General features: G+C 35.2%; 1 protein-coding gene across 9 annotated transcripts in view; it reads left to right on the top strand.

The window, feature by feature from the left end:
- The window catches only part of Dock3 (dedicator of cytokinesis 3), a 552,674-nt gene that overhangs the window by 273,311 nt on the left and 260,549 nt on the right, over positions 1 to 18,814 (top strand). For 8 of the 9 annotated variants that reach the window (XM_048794632.1, XM_048794629.1, XM_048794628.1 and 5 more), the window contains exons 6-8: positions 870 to 954; positions 6,398 to 6,439; positions 7,286 to 7,440. In XM_048794632.1, coding sequence (XP_048650589.1) covers positions 870 to 954; positions 6,398 to 6,439; positions 7,286 to 7,440 — 282 coding nt within the window. Of the gene's footprint in view, positions 1 to 848; positions 955 to 6,397; positions 6,440 to 7,285; positions 7,441 to 18,814 lie in introns of all 9 variants that reach the window. The other variant, XM_048794633.1, reaches the window with a different exon arrangement.

Here is an 18,814-nt window from a genome sequence, read left to right as displayed (position 1 = left end):
TCTCTCTCTCTCTCTCTCTCTCTCTCTCTCTCTCTCTCTCTCTCATCTAGTGTCTTAAGAAATTTAAGAGATCCACAAACCTCTAACTCCACTGAACTTCAGGTTTAGGACTATTATCCTAGAATTGTGAGAAAGAAGCTAACATCAATTGAACATAAATTATGTACCATGTTTGAAATCAAGTTCTGGCTGTGTCCAGAGTTATGTCCTCTACCATACAACCAACCAATAATTACCATTACTTCTTCCAGTCCTAAATTATATTTTATCTTCTAAATATTGTTGTCTTGAGTAGTAATGCTCCTTGGTTAAACTTCACATTAATATGATATTAGTGCTAATTCAGGCCTTTACCAATGTCAGTATTAATTAAATTGAAAATAAGATAAACTCAACCAAAATATACATATCTTTAAGAGATAATTTTTATGTGTTGATTTTGAATTCCAAATCTACTTGAGCCCTGAATAATTTTTTTCATCCTAATGAAAGTAATACATGACTGATGCTTAAGCATACTAGTAGGATGGGGGAGAAAGAAAAAATTAAACACGACAAATTAAACATATAAAAAAGCCATCCTTAATGAATTCAGGCACTTTTTTCTATAAATGTGATACTTATTAGAACCTTTTTATCATCACAAGTGGAACTACTTGATGACTGGAATTTGTCAGCCTTAAAGTCCCTAGCCTCATTTATTTATTCAAAGGTGAACACAGTTAGATGATGCTGGATGAAGGCATGTCCCTGCTGGGGCAGTCTGAACCTCTGTCTACAACATCATGACAGATATAGGTTCCCAGGCATATAAAGAAAGATGAGTACTATAGATATAGAATGATAAGTATGGTCTTTTTCTTTACTAGGCATTTGGGCCTGGACCTGGTACCTCGGAAGGACTTTGAAGTTGTGGATTCAGACCAGATTAGTGTCTCAGATCTTTACAAGATGGTAAGAAATCTAAAATGGGATGGCTTGTTCCTGTATACCTCTTTTTTCTCCTTTATTTTCCCTGATTATTCTGTAAAACAATATTTCTAAACACTTTCCTTATTCTGACTGTACATATCATGCTTGGTTTACAAATGGGAATACTATGTAGAGATGCTGGGCTTACTATACTATCTAGGGGTCACTTCTCTGTTGATTTTGCTCTTTGTTTTCTTTCAGCCTGCACTAGTTACTAACATTATGCTTCCTTTTCCCTTCTTAGGAATAAAGGTGGTTGAAACTGGAAAGAGCCAGTTATTAGTTAATGTGGTGATTTTTGAACCTGGAAATAATGTACCAATCTTTCCACAGGCAGAGACTGATAGATGCTTAGATGTCCAATAAAGATCTGTTGGGTTGAATGATGATCATGATTCAATTTGGTAGGCTGGATAAAAAGTAACTAAAAGAGAGATAGAACATTTAAAAGTGAAACAAATAGCAGAAATGTAAAGTGACAGTTAAGCTTAGATTAAGGGCCTGGGTATAACCTCACATTTTGAGTAGTATATTCAGTGAGTATATATTGATGATAATTAGAAGTTTTAGGATCTCTTTAAGAAATATAATGTTTTAGTGAACATAGATGATACCAAGTATTATGCCTGGTCAAGGACAAAAGGAAATTTGCCTAAATAATATACAAGTAACATATTTATTGCTTCTATATATTTACTTCTGTATATTTATTAACATGTACAAGCATTTGCTTTAACTGCTCTCTGCAACATAATAGGAGTGCAATATAGCGATTAATGATGAACAAGATTTATCCCTTTCCTCAAGAATCTCATCATCTAATGTTGGTTTCTAACCTTTTCTTTATCAGGAAGGATCAGATGATATTTTCTCCCATGATTATGCAAATATGAATTACATACAGTGTTTTACAATCAGTTATAGAGGAATTGATGGATAGATTTCCCAATGCTTGTTGCTGAAACCTGTTCATGGATTTCTCCCATTGAGAAACTGTACTCTAGTAGAATCGGTAGACCACAAACATGCATTTGCTGCATAGCGTAATTAAGATATACACTAATGCTATTAGAGATAGTGACTGATTTTCTAAGAGTATGAAAAAAGCAGGAAAAACACTTCAAAATGCCACAAAGCATAGGGAAATGGCAGTTCCAGGAAATATAATGATTTTTATAATTTTGGCATTAGATATTATAGTGAATGGGACATGAGGCAGTCCAACAAGGAAGCAAAAGCTTTGCATGTCCCAAATTAGACTTACTCCATTAGTCTGGCAGAACCGTGAGAGTAACATGATCAGATATGCATTCCTGATCATAAAATGGAAGCAAGGAGCAGTCATTAAAGCACAAAATCTTAATTTCAGTACTTTGGGCTAAAGCTGGCCTAGTCAAAGTAGTAAGAAGTTATTGGATTCTGAATATATTTTGAAGTTAGAACTAATCAGAATTGTTGATAGATTGTATTGATATACATGTATAGAATTAAGAGAAAGGTCATAGAAGAGTGATTGCTGAGTTTTTGGTCTGCCCAACTAGATAATAGCGAATTATTTGAAACAATGTAGAAGAAGCAGGTTGGGAGTTGAGCAGTGGGAACAATAGTTCTAGATATATCTTTTTTCAAGTTCAAGATGCCTTTTAGTCATTCAAAAGCATGAATGAAAGTCTGTAGTTCCTGAGATAACTTTGACAGTTTTAGAGTCATCAGATTATATATATATATTTGAAGTGATAGGACTGGATAAAATGATCACTCATCTCCTTAAAGTTCTTTATACTGAAACCCATTGATCAAAAGACCCCACACAGCACTTCTAGATAGCTAAGCATCAACAAACAAAAACCTAAGTGAAAGTTAGCGACCCCAACAAATATCTGAAAGCATCTTGGAAGAAGCAGGCAGAAGAAATCAGTGATTGCTGTCTCTAGAGAAAAAGGAGGAAACAATGCAACAATGAAGCAGCTCCAGAAATTTAAAAATTAGATAACTGGAGTAATGTGGTATTAAGGTTAGAAGATAAAGAAAATCTTCCTGAAAACAGAACCACAACAAAATTAACAATAGGAGAAAAAATTTTAAAAAACTAGAGATACTATCTAGGACATCCAGTACATAAATAACAGAGTTTCAGAAAAAATAACAAAGATACAAAGAAAGAGAAAATTATGGAAGAAATCATATTAAAAATATTTCCAGAACATATATTTGAGTCTCCAGATTCAGAGACCAATAGTATTTGGCATTTGATTCTAAATTTTCAGCTCACTAGAAATGGAGAGAGGAGTTAAAAGCTTCTAGAGTCATATACAAATGACTTGTTGAAAGGATAACACTTGGGGCTTCCTAATAGCAACATTAAAAACTGGAAAATATTAAAGCATTGTATGCAAAATTCTGAGGGGGAAAATTCAACCTAGTATTCTATATTTACTTAATTACATTATTAATCAAGTAGGAGAGTAGCCTAAAGAGAATTTCGTCGTTCAGAGTTTCAAAACACCAACTACTTTTAACCCCTTTTCAGGAAAGTATTAAAGAATAAATTATTCCTTTAGAATGAAGGAGGAAAATACTAAAGAATAAATTATTCCTTTAGAATGAAGGAATAAATCAAAAAACTACTATATGTGTACCCTCAATGTTAGGGAATCTGATCCAGATGATGGGTACAAAGAATTCTGAGGTAAGCAGCAGAGGGAAGTCCTAGGATGACAGTTGTGTAATAGAGAATAACTACTGAGAATTGGTCCAGATTAAAGCAGAAAGGCAGAAGACAGCTAGGAAGAGTATCTCCAGGAGAACAACTTGGCTTCACAGATTATCTGACAATTTTCGCCATGTGCAAGATGCTGTCCCCAGACTTTTAGAATAATGGGGGACATAGAAAAAGGGCCTTCTTATCTGCAGGTTCCATGGTTGCAGATTCATTCAACCTTGACTCAAAAATACTTTGGAGAAAAATTATGTCTGTACTAACCATGTACAGACTATTTTTTCTTATCATCATTAATAATAATTTCTAAATAATAGTATAATCACTATTTATATAACTTTTAAATTGTATGAAATGTTTTAAGTAATAAGAGATGACAGAATATACAGAAGGATATTTGTAGGTTATATGTAAATAAAAGTTTATAAAAGGGACTTGAGTATCCATGGATTTTGATACCTGGGGGGGATCCTGGAGCCAATTCTGTGTGGATAATAAGAGATGACTATAATTTAAAACAAATAAGTATATCCAAGATGAAAATGGCAGAAGAAAAGAAATGTAATTGTACCACATGACTTTTCTCAGCAGAGAAAAATATTTAAGTTATAATAATATAAGTAATAGTTTAAGAGTTTTGAGATATTAAGAACATAGGTGAAGGGAAGGGGATATGCGCAAGAGTTAAAATCCTCAACTTCCATTATAAAAACCAATGTGTAATTCTAAAACTGGATAAAGAGAGATTGATATAAATATAACATTTAGAAAAATTTGATAAATTCTAGGAAAAAACAGTAAAGAGTTGAAAATACTTATCTCAAGGGAACAAGACAGGGTAAGCAGAGAACTGATAATTTTTATTGCAAGACTTTAGGGTATTTAACTTTTTAAAATATGTGCTTTACTTTATTAAATTGACATTTTAATAAAATATGTTCATTTATCAAAAAAGCCTAAAATCTAAACTAGATTGGAAGTTCTTCCAAAATGTGACACCTCCACAGTCTGCGATGATATTTGTTATTGTCAATGGGATGTTTTATACTAAAGTTAGCTGTTTTGTAAATTTCTGTAGATAGTATTAACTGAAAACTTACAACTAGTAAGTTCTGTAGTCATTTTAAGAGTTAGTCTAATAAATATACTTAAGAAGAATTGACTTAATGCAATCCCTTAATTTAAAATAAAACAAAATTTATTTTAGTCTGATAACATTCCAGTAGGATCTAGTCAGTAAACCATAGAAAACCCAATTTGTATTTTGAAAGCCTGATTTTGTTTTGTTGTTTTAAGTTTGTCTTTCCCGATGCTTGTGATAAAGCCTAAGGCCTCATACTTGCTAAACAAGTCTCTACCACTGAGCTGTACACCCAGCCCTAATTTTTTTTGTCAATTTCATGTATGTTTTCTTTTGTGTATATACATTCTATGTAATAGTTTACCCAGATGTTATACATTTGACTTTATTAAATTAAATATGTATCATGGGAAAATATAGTCCTATGAATGAACATCAGTACTCCTTAATAACTTGCTAATAATGCACATAGATATTTAATAATTAGTAAATATAGCTAGTGGGTCACACTTAAATTAGTATTTAATTTTACTTTCGTTTTATTGAATGTTAAAGGTATGTATTGAGAAATTAAATGAAGGCATTCTTACAACCACTCTTCTTACCCATATGATGTGAAACTGTGTGCTGCCCCACATCTATAGGGTCCAAATGGCAGCCAAATAGTAACTCTCATTGTTGAGTTTTCCAATACGGGGCAATAAATATTTGTGAACTCACCATTCTTCTTGGCCAGGTTTTACTTCCAAATATGAATGGCTTTTCTATAATAACTAGTTTTTAAAAAGAAAGCCAATTATAGTAATAATAAGAATACCAGTTATAGAGAATGATTATCATTCACTTACATTCTGGGTTAATCTGCAGAAAACCCTATGAGACTGAGTTAGGCACAAAATTGTATCCTCAGTTTATACATGAGAAAATATACAGCCATTAAATGTGACTCATGATTCAAAACTGGTTTCTTGACTTCTGTACTTAGGTCCCTAACTGCTATATTATACTGATTTCCATTATGTAATTTGAACCTCACAACAATATTTTGAGGAAGAAAAGACCAGTTCTTATCTGTTTTACAGTAGAAAAAATACCTCTAGGATGGAGTTAATGATTTGTTTAAAGTTTCACAGCCTATGAATGGCATAGCTGGAATTGTAATCTGCTTCTTTTAACTTCAGCCAATAGCAATGGAACAGCATGGAACAGCATGAAGAAATCTTAGGGGAGGATCCCTTTTTTTAAAAGGGCTTCAGTGTGGAAAGTCTGAAGAAGCCTAATCAGGCAGTTCAGAAAATGGTAAAGTGTGGGAAGACATTGCCAAAGAAAAGATCTAGTAGCGAGCACCCATCTGTGACTTGGTTGGTATTCAGTGATAGAGAACCTAGGGTTTGAATGCAGATTTTTCCAGCTTCTTGTGTGACCTTCAGCAAATAACTTCCCTGCTCTTAAACTTTCATTGTCTCCATCGAATATGAATAATTATTATCTAACAAAGTTATCAGAATTAAATGATATCATGAAGATAAAATGCATAGTAGACTGCCTAGCATATAGAAGGTACTTAATAAAAGTTAGTTTCTTTCCTAACAGAGTAAATCTTTCTTTTTTCTTTCTTTCCATAGCATTTGTCTAGTAGGCAGAGTGTACAGCAGAGCACATCCCAGGTAAGCAGCTTACCCAGACCTCCCAGTCTTTTCCCTCAACTTTCTTTTAAGAGATCACAGCATATGAAAGCACCAAGATATGATAGATACCACTGACTTCTTGAATGTGTGGTAACTTTATTCTAAGCAGCCTTTACCTCCTAGCAGATTTTACCACTCTCCATTCCTCTGTGCAAATTTATATAAGCACAATTAAAAGAAAGTAGACTCAGACTAAAATGAATTCACTTAGGAGAAAATAAAAATGTTATGAAGAAAGGTAAATATTTACACCTTGCCCTCTTCTGGCCAAATCCAAAGAGCAAGTGTTGAGGGGAAAAATTAATGCCCAATGCTTTTGCCTATTTTAATTATGAGGTATCTTGTACTTTTAAAATGAACTGATATTTGGGTTAGGGCTGTGTTATTCTGGTTGTGTCTTACTTTGCCATTGTCATGTAAATATCATGAAAAATAAAATGTAAAATGAATTGCACTTAACTATTCAAAAAACAAATATTTATACCTAACAGTGTAAATCAAGTACATTAGGACAGCATCTCTAAAAAATGATGTTAAAAATTGTTCCATGGAAAATTTAGATTTGTGACCTAGTGGAGATTTGAGTTCACTTGTAATTTGGAATTCTGTTCTCTTATCTCCTTCACTCTCTCCCAGCTGCTTGCTTGCCCATCTCAATCCAAGTCTATTGACATAGCATCCCTTACTGGCAGAGAAAACATCTTCAGTCTCTCTTAAATACTTCCCTTCAGTAGTGTAATAAGACTTAGTAATTTAATTTTTAATTTTTAATAATCAATATAGTGAATAAGATAGAAATCATTGCTCTTTTACCGTCCTCATTAGGTAGATACAATGCGCCCTCGTCATGGGGAAACCTGTCGGATGCCAGTACCACATCACTTCTTCTTCAGTCTAAAGAGTTTCACCTATAATACCATTGGGGAAGATACTGATGTCTTCTTTTCCTTATATGACATGAGAGAAGGCAAGCAGATCAGGTAAGAGTTACTGGAAGTTTTGGTGAGGCTGAGGCTCTGTATTAGGATGGCTTGGGTCTTAGGCATCTCTGACATTCTAAGAAGATAGAAGCACAGAGGAGGCAAAGCAAGATGAACTAGCTTTGTCTTCTTGTCTGGAAATTTTACTTCAATCCCCAATGTCCCTTGAAGTCATCTAAACTATATCGTATGTGGCTTCTTTTTTTCCCCTCTGCTTATTTCCATATAGAAGCTCAAAATTGAATCTTGAGTTTTACCACCTCAGGGAAGGAAATATATACAAGTGTTCAATTCAAGAGAAAGAGCAGAGGATAAACAAAGCAAGGCAACTGTAGCGAAGATGCCCAACCCTAGAGTACAGGAAGTCCTGAGCCCTGGCTTGATGCATGTGAGTGAGAGAGTTCACTGGGAAAGAGGCTGATAGTGTTCTGTCAGAAGGCAGTTCCAGCCTTTGATGCCATTCCAACACTGTGAAGGAAGAGTGCCTTCTGGGAAGAAGGGAAAGCTGGGCTGCTTTTGTTCTTTATGCCTTAGATTGAAGAAGAGGTACCAAAGGGCTGACATGTAATGGAGTATATATCATGGCAGAGCCCTGGAGCTATTAAACATGAAAACTTCAGCAGTGCTTTCTTCCTTGAAGGGTGGGGAGAATCAAGGAGACTCTTTAGGCTTCCCTTCTAGAGGCCACAGGGTGTGCTGTGAGCTCTGTAGCTAACATGAAATTTTTTAGAGTTCAAACATTTCTCTATGGTTAGCTTCTAACTAGGGCAGAGAGAAAAATCTCAGATTATTTATGTTGTTTGAGAACTTGTGATAAGAGTGCCTTATGGTTTTTTCTTTGTTTTTATTTTTCTTACTAAAATTCACTTTTCCAATTGTATGTTACACATGGGAAAATTTAAAATGGAAGTTGTAATAGTACAAAGAAAAACAATTTGTGTGCTCCAGGACACTGCTAATCCTAATGAAAAAAAAAAAAAACTAAAGCACTGTGTTTAATTTTGGCATTTGGAATAAAATTATACACTATTGATCAGGGCATTAATTTTCCTTGTCATCAATGGCTAATAGTATGTGCCCCTGGGAAAGATGTTATAGAGAAGATAGTGGGGTGCATACAGGCAAGACTACATACAAGAGCTGTAGATTCTGGCTACTCTTATTTTTCTACTAGACCAGAGGTTTATTATTTATTTGACTAATAATAAACTTTATTATTTATTTATAAAAGTGTAAGAATCCTTTCCTGCTCTTGTAAATTTTACAAGGAAGTCTAATATATGAGACAGAGGAAATAGATCTATTTTAGTGTTAAGGGAAGGGGTAAATAACAGAAATTTCACTAAGCCCCATCTCATCCAGTACCCTGTGGAACCACTGGAAGTCCATGGATTGCAGTTTGAAAACTGGAATATATTTCTTTGTCATATTTGAGCACAGAAACTCTGGCTTCTCTTTCCATAATCCCAGCATCTTGCACAGTGCCTTGTGCTCAGTACATGTTTTACCAGATGCACTTACTAGAGAAAATACAAATCAAGCACAGCCACCCCAGTATTCTGATTTGTAATTTGTCAGGGAAGTCATCAGTGGACCAACTATTTTATCTTTGAATTTATTATTTATAATTTAGCCTTAAAAACTATAAAGTATTTTAAAGAAATATAAAAACTTTTTGTAGAGCTACTAGAAATGTTTAGATCATTTAAAAATTTCTTGATAGTCAGACTAGGGATGCAGCTCAGTGGCAGAGTACTTGCTTAGCATGTGTGAGAACCTAGATTTGATTGCCAATACTGTGAAAAATTAATTGATTTTTAAAAATTAAAAGAAAATAAAAATTTCTAGATATTGAAGAGAAGTATACCACTTTCCCACTGTAAAAGAAATTATAAAGTCCTTAATTGAATGTTCTTTATTTTTTTGGTTTTCTTAAACTTAATTTTAACAGTAAACTAATAAGAAACTTTTAGATCTAGATCTAAAATCAACAAATTGTCTTTCTTTCTTCTATTAGCATTTGGATAGCTGTATAAACCCTCAAAAATTCTAGATCATTGAACTACTATTAACAAAGAATTAGGGTTTTCTTATGGTTAGGTTATTAAATTAGTCATGTATTACTTTCTTGAAGCAGTTTATGAGAAATCATTAAAGGTCAGTGATATATCAGGTGTTCAGGGTATTGACACAGAATGTTTAATTATATCTTCTCATCAAGATGTTCTCTTGAGGAACTGGGGATGTAGCTTGGTGGTAGAGTGCTTGTCTAGCATGCATGAGGCACTGGGTTCAATTCTCAACACCACATAAAAATGAATAAATAAAATAAAGATATTGTGTCCATCTAAACCAAAAAAAAATTTTAAAAAGAGGTTCTCTTGAGCATCTGTCTTTTTAACCAAATAGTGCTTGTCTAACCTCTAATTAAATGGTGCTACTCTAGTTTTCAGCATTTCTACTATACTTACCTCTGTGCCAAAGAGCACATACATGTGGGCAGAAAGAGCTAATTAAAGAGAAGAGCAGATATTCTTCCATTTTGTCTCATTGCTGATTTCATATGCAAACCTGGAAGGGCTAAAATGAAAGACACTGCAAAATCATACAGTACATCCTAGTATGGGTTAACTGATAAGTATTAGACAATCTGCAGAAGGGAATATGCAGCAGCTAGCAGGACCTTGGTTGCTTAAATAGCATTTTTGACATTTCGTCATTTAGAATAGAATCAAATATTTGGTCATAAAATCTAAATCTCAGAGACCTCTCCCCTGAGTTTCAGGCCCTCATTTCCTTTTCTCTACCAGACATGTGCCCTTGGATGTCCCTGTCCTGCAGGGTGCTTAGATCCTGGGGAAAAGGTTCAGGACTCTGGCAGCTGAAAGAAGATACAAGGTGCAGTTGGAATTGAAGACATGCTTTATTTGAAGGTGGCAATAGCTGCCTATCTTTGCAGTAGGCCTTTATCATGTGTGAGCCAAAGAAGGCCTGATGCCATTGGATTATGTGAGTGCAGATGCACAAGCAAATATTTATAACCTTGAGTACATATGCTGAATTGGGGTGTTTATGACCTTGACTGTATATATACTAAAACATAGCAGGCCAGAAGTCTCAGCAAGGGAACTTAAATATAGCCATCTTGGGCTTGCCCCCACAGTCCCTCAGACATACTTATCTCAGTATATAAAAACTGAATTCATTTTCTTTGCTTCACCCATAAACTTTTGCCCATGCTCCTTAAATCAGGTAAAAGGCATTATCATTTGCTTAGAGAGCATCTGAAACCTTGGAATTCTTGTAAGCTCCTTCTTTATCTCTTTCCCCTCTCTGTTAATCAGTGTCCTTTCAACTTCTGCTTCCTAAACATCAACCAAATCACTTCTCCTATTCCATTCTCATTGTTATCCAATATCCTTCATATTTCTACCCAAATATAGACTCCCTGAATCTACTTTCTTCACATCCTGAGTTATTCTTCACACCATGCTTCTCTTTTAAAAATGTAAACTGTTGGTGTTAGTTCCCATTTATGCTACAGAACTTGCTGTTTAACATTGTGTAGAAGGCCTGGCTTATGACTCTATCTAATTCTCCAACTTTAAAATAAATTCAATTTAACTTTGGTAATTTATTTGGCTTTCTCTAAACTTATTTCCCTACCCTTCTTGTTTTGATGAACTTCTGTCTGTTCTTTAAAACTTAAATTTTTGAAAATTTCCTCAAAGTTTGTGAGTAGAATCAAGCCCTAGGAATTGACTTTGCCCATGTTTACTCTGTACCTAGCTTTATTTCATTAGTAGATATTACATTGTAATTGTGCACATGCCTATAGATTTTCCCCCTTAGAATGGGACTTCCTTGTATATTTCTTGTGCTATTTTTCCCCCAGTGATAAGCATAAGACCTGAAAAAAAAATTTGTTGAGCAATTAAATTTAAATAAGCCTTTACTGACGGTCTCTCATTGAGGGACCTTTCAATATCTGCTAGGTCTAGAGATTAAAAAGAAGTTCCCCTGTTTCTAAAGAGATCTAATAGGACATTACAGTGTTCCCAAAAGATGTGATACATGTTCCTGACTTTAAATAACAAACCAGCCAAGTGGAAAAGTCAGATAGAAAAATATCTTCTTGACATGTGGCAAGATTTTAAGTGCAATAAGAAATCAGGGAAGAAGAGAATTATTGAGGACAGAGAATCTAAAAAGGGGATTGGAGAAGATGGAAGTAGCTAAACTAAAGAATGGCCAGGATATAGGATGTTCATTTATTTATTAAAAAAATATTTGTTAATATTTTCTACCACCTATTATGATAAGTGCTAGGTATACTAAGGAGAACAAGAGAGATACCTGTTTATCTGCCTGGAGCTCATGGTTAAACACATGATCACATAAATAAGTATATAATATGAAAATTATGATAAGTGCCATAAAGATAAATCTTGCATTATGTCATGAAGACCTTATATAGATTAAAGGAAAGCTCTTTTGGCATTCAAGCTAAGCCCTAAAGTGTGAGGAAGCAAAGAGGGAATAATGGGTTCTAAGCTAAAGGTCTAGAAGTAAGAGAAAACTTGTTAATCTCAGAGAACTGAGAGGAGGTCAGTATATCTAGAATATAGTGAGTGAGATGAGTGGGGATGTCATAAAGTGATCCAAGAGATAAGCAGAGGCCAGCTTATGCAAGGCCTCATAGACATTCAGCAATTTTGGATTTTATTATAAATTTAAGAAGAGAAGATATTCAAGCATGAAAAGTAACAAAAGCAAAGTCACGAGTCAAACAGTAAGGACATAATGTATGTGTACAGAAAAATATGAGAGACTATTAGAGCTAGAAAAACCATGTTGACAATAAAATCTAGGACTCTGAACTTATTTCTTACCTATTTTTGACTGCTCTCCTCCTTGAATGTAGAAAGAGCTCAGTGTTTGGTCGTAAAATAAAAGCTACAGCAGTCTGATACATCCAGGACTACAAATGTAGGAATTCTGGGCAAGAGAAAGAAGAAAGAGAGAAGAGAATATGGGAAAAAATAAGAAATAATCACTGTAAACTTCCAAAATTTGTTGAAAAACTGTAAATACAAGAAGTTCAGTAAGACTAAAGTAGGATAAATGTAAAAATAGCAATACCTAGACACAATATACTCAAACTATTAAAAGCCACAAAAGAGAAGTTTTTGAGAACAGCAAGAGAAAAATTCCTTGTCATAAGCAAGAAAACAACAATATAATTAATGACTTCCATTATCAGAAATTACTTTCATTATCAGAAGTAATAGAAGTTACAAAAAAAAGTTTAATAGTGTACCCATTCAGTTGGCTGAAAGGAAAGAATAAAACTGTCAGTCAAGAATGGGTGCTTATGTTGCTTCCACCTGTTGGCTATTGTGAATAATGCTATGAACATGGGTGTAAAATTATCTCTTTAAGATCTTGGTTAGACAAGGAGAAATATGAATTACAGTGGATGGGATAGAGAGAGAAGATGGGAGGGGAGGGAGGGGGGATGGTAGAGGATAGGAAAGGTAGCAGAATACAACAGTTACTAATAGGGCATTATGTAAAAATGTGGATGTGTAACTGATGTGATTCTGCAATCTGTATTTGGGGTAAAATTGGGAGTTCATAACCAACTTGAATCTAATGTATGAAATATGATATGTCAAGAGCTTTATAATGTTTTGAACAACCAATAAAAAAAAATCCAAAATGATGAAAGATCAAAACAGAAAAAAAAATTTTAGACACTTAATATATGTAAGGAAATGTAATACATTTTTGAACTATCAGGTTTAGATAATTTTGGCAACTCATATGAAATTCAATATAATAGAAAATAGCCACAATTAAATTAAAGGTAGTGAGCTTCTTATCACAGGTGTTAAAAGATTAAATTAATTAATTAAAATAACATTATGCAAACATTAAAAAAAAAAAAAAAGATCTTGGTTAGAATTCCTTTGGATAAAGTTTGAATGTTTTCTCTTATTTGCCTAGTCTAAAATAAGGGGAAAAGGAAAGAAAAAGGGAAAAGGGGGTCAGGGATTCCATCAAAATAGAAGAAAGATTTGTAGACTAGATGAAAGGTACTGAGGTGGAGGGAGAAGGGACAGGATAAGGGAAGAACAACAGAATGAATCTAACCTAACTTTCCTATGTACATATATGAATATACCATGATGAATCTCACTATCATGTATACCCCAAGACATTAACTATTAAAAAAAAAAAAACTAATGGGACAAGATGGTAGAGTAGAGAAGGTTACTTTTCAAAATACTTCCATGGCATAGGACCAGAAAAGAGGACAAATAGCTTTTCTTTGAGGTCAGTAAAAAAAAAAGAAATCCTACTGGGACTTAATACTGGACTCTCAGAATGGCCTAGAACTTTGGATAGAATCAAATTAAAAACGTAAATAAAAGAAAGAAAAATCCAGCACTGGCATCAGCAGCTGCTGATATATATCCACCATGGGCAGGTCAGAGAAAGAGACTAAGAGAGTCCAAATTTGAGGTAGCATCTAGGTGTGCCTTGAAACAGAGAGGACAGTGATCAGGGACATTGTCAAGCTGATCCAGTGGATGAGCTGCACTTTGTTTTCATGTGAGAGGGACACTGCCTGTCTCCCAGTGACCAGCAGAGAGAAGGGTCAGCAGCCATATTTTCCTGCGGTGCCATAGCTTTCCCAGGTATGGGTCCAAACCCAGGCATCCAGACCTGTGTAATTCCAGTTGGGCCAAAAACGTGACTGGCAGAGGCCCAACCCATGACCCAGAGTATGACTAGAAAACCAGGTGAAATTCAGGAATGGAAAGTGTTATACCCAGGGGATTTTGAGACACTCAGACCCGAGAGGTCCTGGGTGTCTCTCACACTTTGAGTCTCATGGTTGGCAGAACCAGCTGGGGACAACCAGGGACTTGATTGGGGGGAGGGGGGAGGGAATGAATGTGCACTTTGGGACTGAGCCCAGGTAGCAAAGATATGGGACTTGTGGGAGGTAAAGGGAGGCAAAGGACTGCTCAAGTGGAACCCAGAGGAGATTCAAGTGATACAAATGCCCAGTGCAGACCAGAAGCAGCCTGGCTCTGGTGGTGTGCTGATTTAAAAGCTGCACCAAACATCATTCCACAAAACACCAGGGGTCTAGCTAGACCCAAACCCCACCTCTAGGAGCACCACCTCTGAGAATTCCTTTTACAGAACTCTACAGTGACCCCTCACTTTGAGTGAAGGAGACAATACTTTCCAATCCACTGCACCTCATATTGCTGAAAAAGGAAGCTGAAAGCAGGCAGCCTAACTAGCTCCACAAAAAAAAAGGAATTAACAGCCCTCAACTACTAGTCTTGCATATGCATAATACATACCTCAAGGGGAAAAAACAGACAATTGGGAACTGACAACCAACACATAATATTATAGTCAATTGTTTGACCATCACAATAGAAACAATTCCTTCATCTTGCATCAGGAAACTTAAAAAAAAACAAAAAACAAACGTGTGTGCTAATAGTCCATGGACAATTATACATAGGCATATTTGTCTCACACTTCTTCTTTCTGGCATTTCTTTATTTCTTTTTTATTATTTTATTTTATTTTATTTTTTATAGTTATAGATGGACAAAATGTCTTTATATTATTGGTTTATTTTTGTGTGGTGCTGAAAATTGAACCCAGTGCCTCATACATGCTAGGCAATCACTCTGCCGCTGAGCTACAGCCCCAGCCCTCTAGCATTTCTTGAAGGTAATGATTTTCATGATTCTGTCTTTTGAGGACTAGGATTTTGCCTTGGTATTGTTTTATGTATTTTTTTAAACTTTTCTTATTGTTCTTTTATATTGTTTTCCTCCTATTTCTCTCAATTATCTTTCTCTCTTTTGTGCACAGCCAAATTATATTGTTCTCTCACTCTTCCTTTAATTCTTTACTACCACTTTCTCTCTCTCATCCTCTGTCTCAATTATTACATCCTCTGCATTCTCCCTCTTCACCTTTTTTGAAATAGCAAACCCTTTTGTAAACATAATATCTCTACTATTGATAATTTCATACTATACAATTTCTTAGTAGAGTGCCAATTAACATTGTATATTCCAAAATAAGAACTAAGTAGTTTAATGCTGAATATTGATTGCATTTGATGTTATTATTTGTCTTCCTCTAAAATCTGAGATACTAGAAATCTTCAGGAACACTATAAATTCATAGGGTAGAAGCACTCCCACCTCAGATTCTTACTGAAAATTTTGGTAGACACTCAAACAACATGAAAAATCAAGGGAATAAATCATCACAAACAAATCAAAATACCACATTAACAGAATCTCATGATATCACAGTGATGGAAATGTCCAAGCAAGAAGGAATTTAGAAAGTCTAGAGTTAAGTTGATCTGTGAGATCAAATATTATGTCAGGAGTAAAATCAGAAAAATCAAAGAAGGAAAAGACTACTTCAATAGGAAATAGAAATTTTAAAGAATCAGTCAGAAATTATCAAAATGAAGGAATCAATAAACCAAATTAAAAACTCAATGTAAAGAATCACCAGCAGACTAGACCTGAGAGATAGCATTTTAGAAAATGAAGACAAAATATATGATCTTGAAAATAAAGTTGACCATGGAGAAAAGATGTTAAGAGAACACAAACAGAATGTTCAAGAAATATGGAAAACTTGGAAAGACCCAATTTAAGATTTATTGAGATAGATGAAGGCTCGTATATACAAACCAATGGAATGCACAAGCTTTTCAATGAAATAATATCAGTAAATTTCCCAAACCTTAAGAAGGAAATGGAAAATCAAACACAGGAGGCTTACAGGACCCCAAGTATACAGAATTACATAGAATCAAACCCAGGCACATTATTATGAAAATGCCTACCATACAGAATAAGGATAGACTTTTAAAGGCTGACAGAGAAAAATGACAGTTAAGATTTACATCCAGGAGGGGAAAGATGGTGGCCAATAGAGTGCATCACCCCCGTGTACCGCATCACTGCGCAGGTGAATAGCGAGTTAGAACAGCCAGAAGCTATCTTGTTAGGAATGTCCAGCATAATTGGGGTGCACTGAAACCTAGAGGAAGGATTTCCAAAACCCGAGGATCAATTACTGTGGCTCAATCGTGAGTGAACCGTGTGCCTGGAGATTCAGGCTGATTGATCGGGGGCCCACTCCGCAGCCGGAGACTGCGCGCCAAGAAACGGCGTGCCATCAATGCAGAGAAACGGTGCTGTGGATTTTGTGGGGTCCCGCCAACTGTGCCCTCACTGTGCTCCAGGCTGAGTTCTGGGTTTGAGACGGGGGAGAGAAACAGTCCAGATCTGCCCTCCACACCGGACAACTCACCAAGGAAGTCAGAGGCCACCATCTTGGAGAGCTGACATCACCATCACCAGTTTCCGACAGATCGCAGCAAGTTCAGCAATAGAACAGGAGAGATCTTAGAGCTATAAAAACCAAAACAAACTTATAGGAGAAAACAGAAACACAGCAGTCAAACAGAGTTGGAAAGTAACATGAGCAACATGAAAAAACAAGGGAAAAAGGATTATAAACAATGCAGGATAACTTAAATTTACAGGAGAACCTAGAGGCATCAGAAAAATGGACAGAGAAAGATCTCAAGGCATACCTGACTCAGATGGAATGGAATCTTAAAGAAGTCATTAGACAGCAAGTCCAAACAATGAAAGAATAATTTGAAAATGAATTACATAAGCAGATTCAAATAGCAAAAAATGAGCTCTACCAGGAGATAGAGATTTTTTTAAAAAATCAAACAGTAATCCTAGAAATGCAGGAAACCATAAACCAAATCAAAAACTCAAAGGAGAATATTACAAATAGACTAGATCAAATAGAAGTCAGAACATCAGATAATGAAGACAAAGTTTATCAACTCGAAAAGACTATAGCCAACGCAGAAAGGCTGTAAAGAAACCACGAGCAAAATATCCAAGAGATATAGGATGTCATAAAAAAACCAAACTTAAGAGTCATTGGGATAGAAGAAGGTATAGAGGTCCAAACCAAAGGAATGAGCAACTTATTGAATGAAATAATCTTAGAAAACTTTCCAGAAATGAAAGATGGAATGGACTGCCAAATTCTGGAAGCCTACAGGACCCCAAACATACAAAACCGTAATAGACCAACTCCAAGACACATTATTATGAAGATATCCAACATACAGAACAAGGAGAGAATATTAAAGCTATGAGGGAAAGGAGGAAGATTACATTCAGGGGTAAACCAATTAGGTTGACAGCTGATTTTTCATCACAGACGTTGAAAGTGAGAAGATCCTGGAACAACGTATTTCAAACACTGAAAAATAATGGATTCCGACCTAGAATATTATATCCAGCAAAATTAAGCTTCAGGTTTGACAATGAAATTAAAATATTTCACGATAAACAAAAGTTAAAAGAATTCGCAGCCAGAAAACCAGCACTGCAAAGCATTTGTAGCAAAACACTACAAGAAGAGGAAACAAAAAACAGCACCCAAAACTAACAGTGAGAGGTAACTCAGTAAAGGGGGGGGGGAATAAACAAAGAGAAAAAACAAGCCAAATTAAAATAAATAAACAAACAAACAAACATGACTGGAAGTACAAACCATATATCAATAGTAACCCTAAACGTTAATGGCTTAAACGCACCAATCAAGCGACATAGACTAGTAACTTGGATTTAAAAAACAGACCCAATAATATGCTGCCTTCAGGAGACTCATCTGTCAGGAAAAGACATACACAGGCTGAAGGTGAAAGGTTGGGAAAAATCATACCATTCATATGGTCCTCGGAAGCAAGCAGGAGTGGCCATACTCATATCGAATAAAATCAACTTCAAACCTAAGTTAATCAAAAGGGATAAAGAAGGACACTATATACTGTTAAAAGGAACCATTCATCAACAAGACCTAACAATTATCAATATGTATGCACCAAATAATGGTGCTGCAACGTTCATAAAACAAACTCTCCTCAAGTTCAAGAACCAAATAGACCACAACACAATAATTATGGGTGACTTCAACACACTGCTCTCACCATTGGACAGATCCTCCAAACAAAAGCTGAATAAAGAAACTATAGAACTCAATAACACAATCAATAACCTAGACTTAACTGACATATATAGAATATATCAACCATCGTCAAGAGGGTATACGTTTTTCTCAGCAGCACATGGATCCTTCTCAAAGATAGACCATATATTATGCCATAGGGCAACTCTTAGTAAATATAAAGGTGTGGAGATAATACCATGCATCTTATCTGATCATAATGGAATGAAACTGGAAATCAATGATAAAAGAAGGAAGGAAAAAA

Source organism: Marmota marmota, unplaced genomic scaffold (genome assembly GCF_001458135.2).
Source record: "Marmota marmota marmota unplaced genomic scaffold, marMar, whole genome shotgun sequence".
In the NCBI taxonomy this organism is placed as follows: domain Eukaryota; kingdom Metazoa; phylum Chordata; class Mammalia; order Rodentia; family Sciuridae; genus Marmota; species Marmota marmota.
This window is presented reverse-complemented; position numbering and strand designations above follow the sequence as displayed.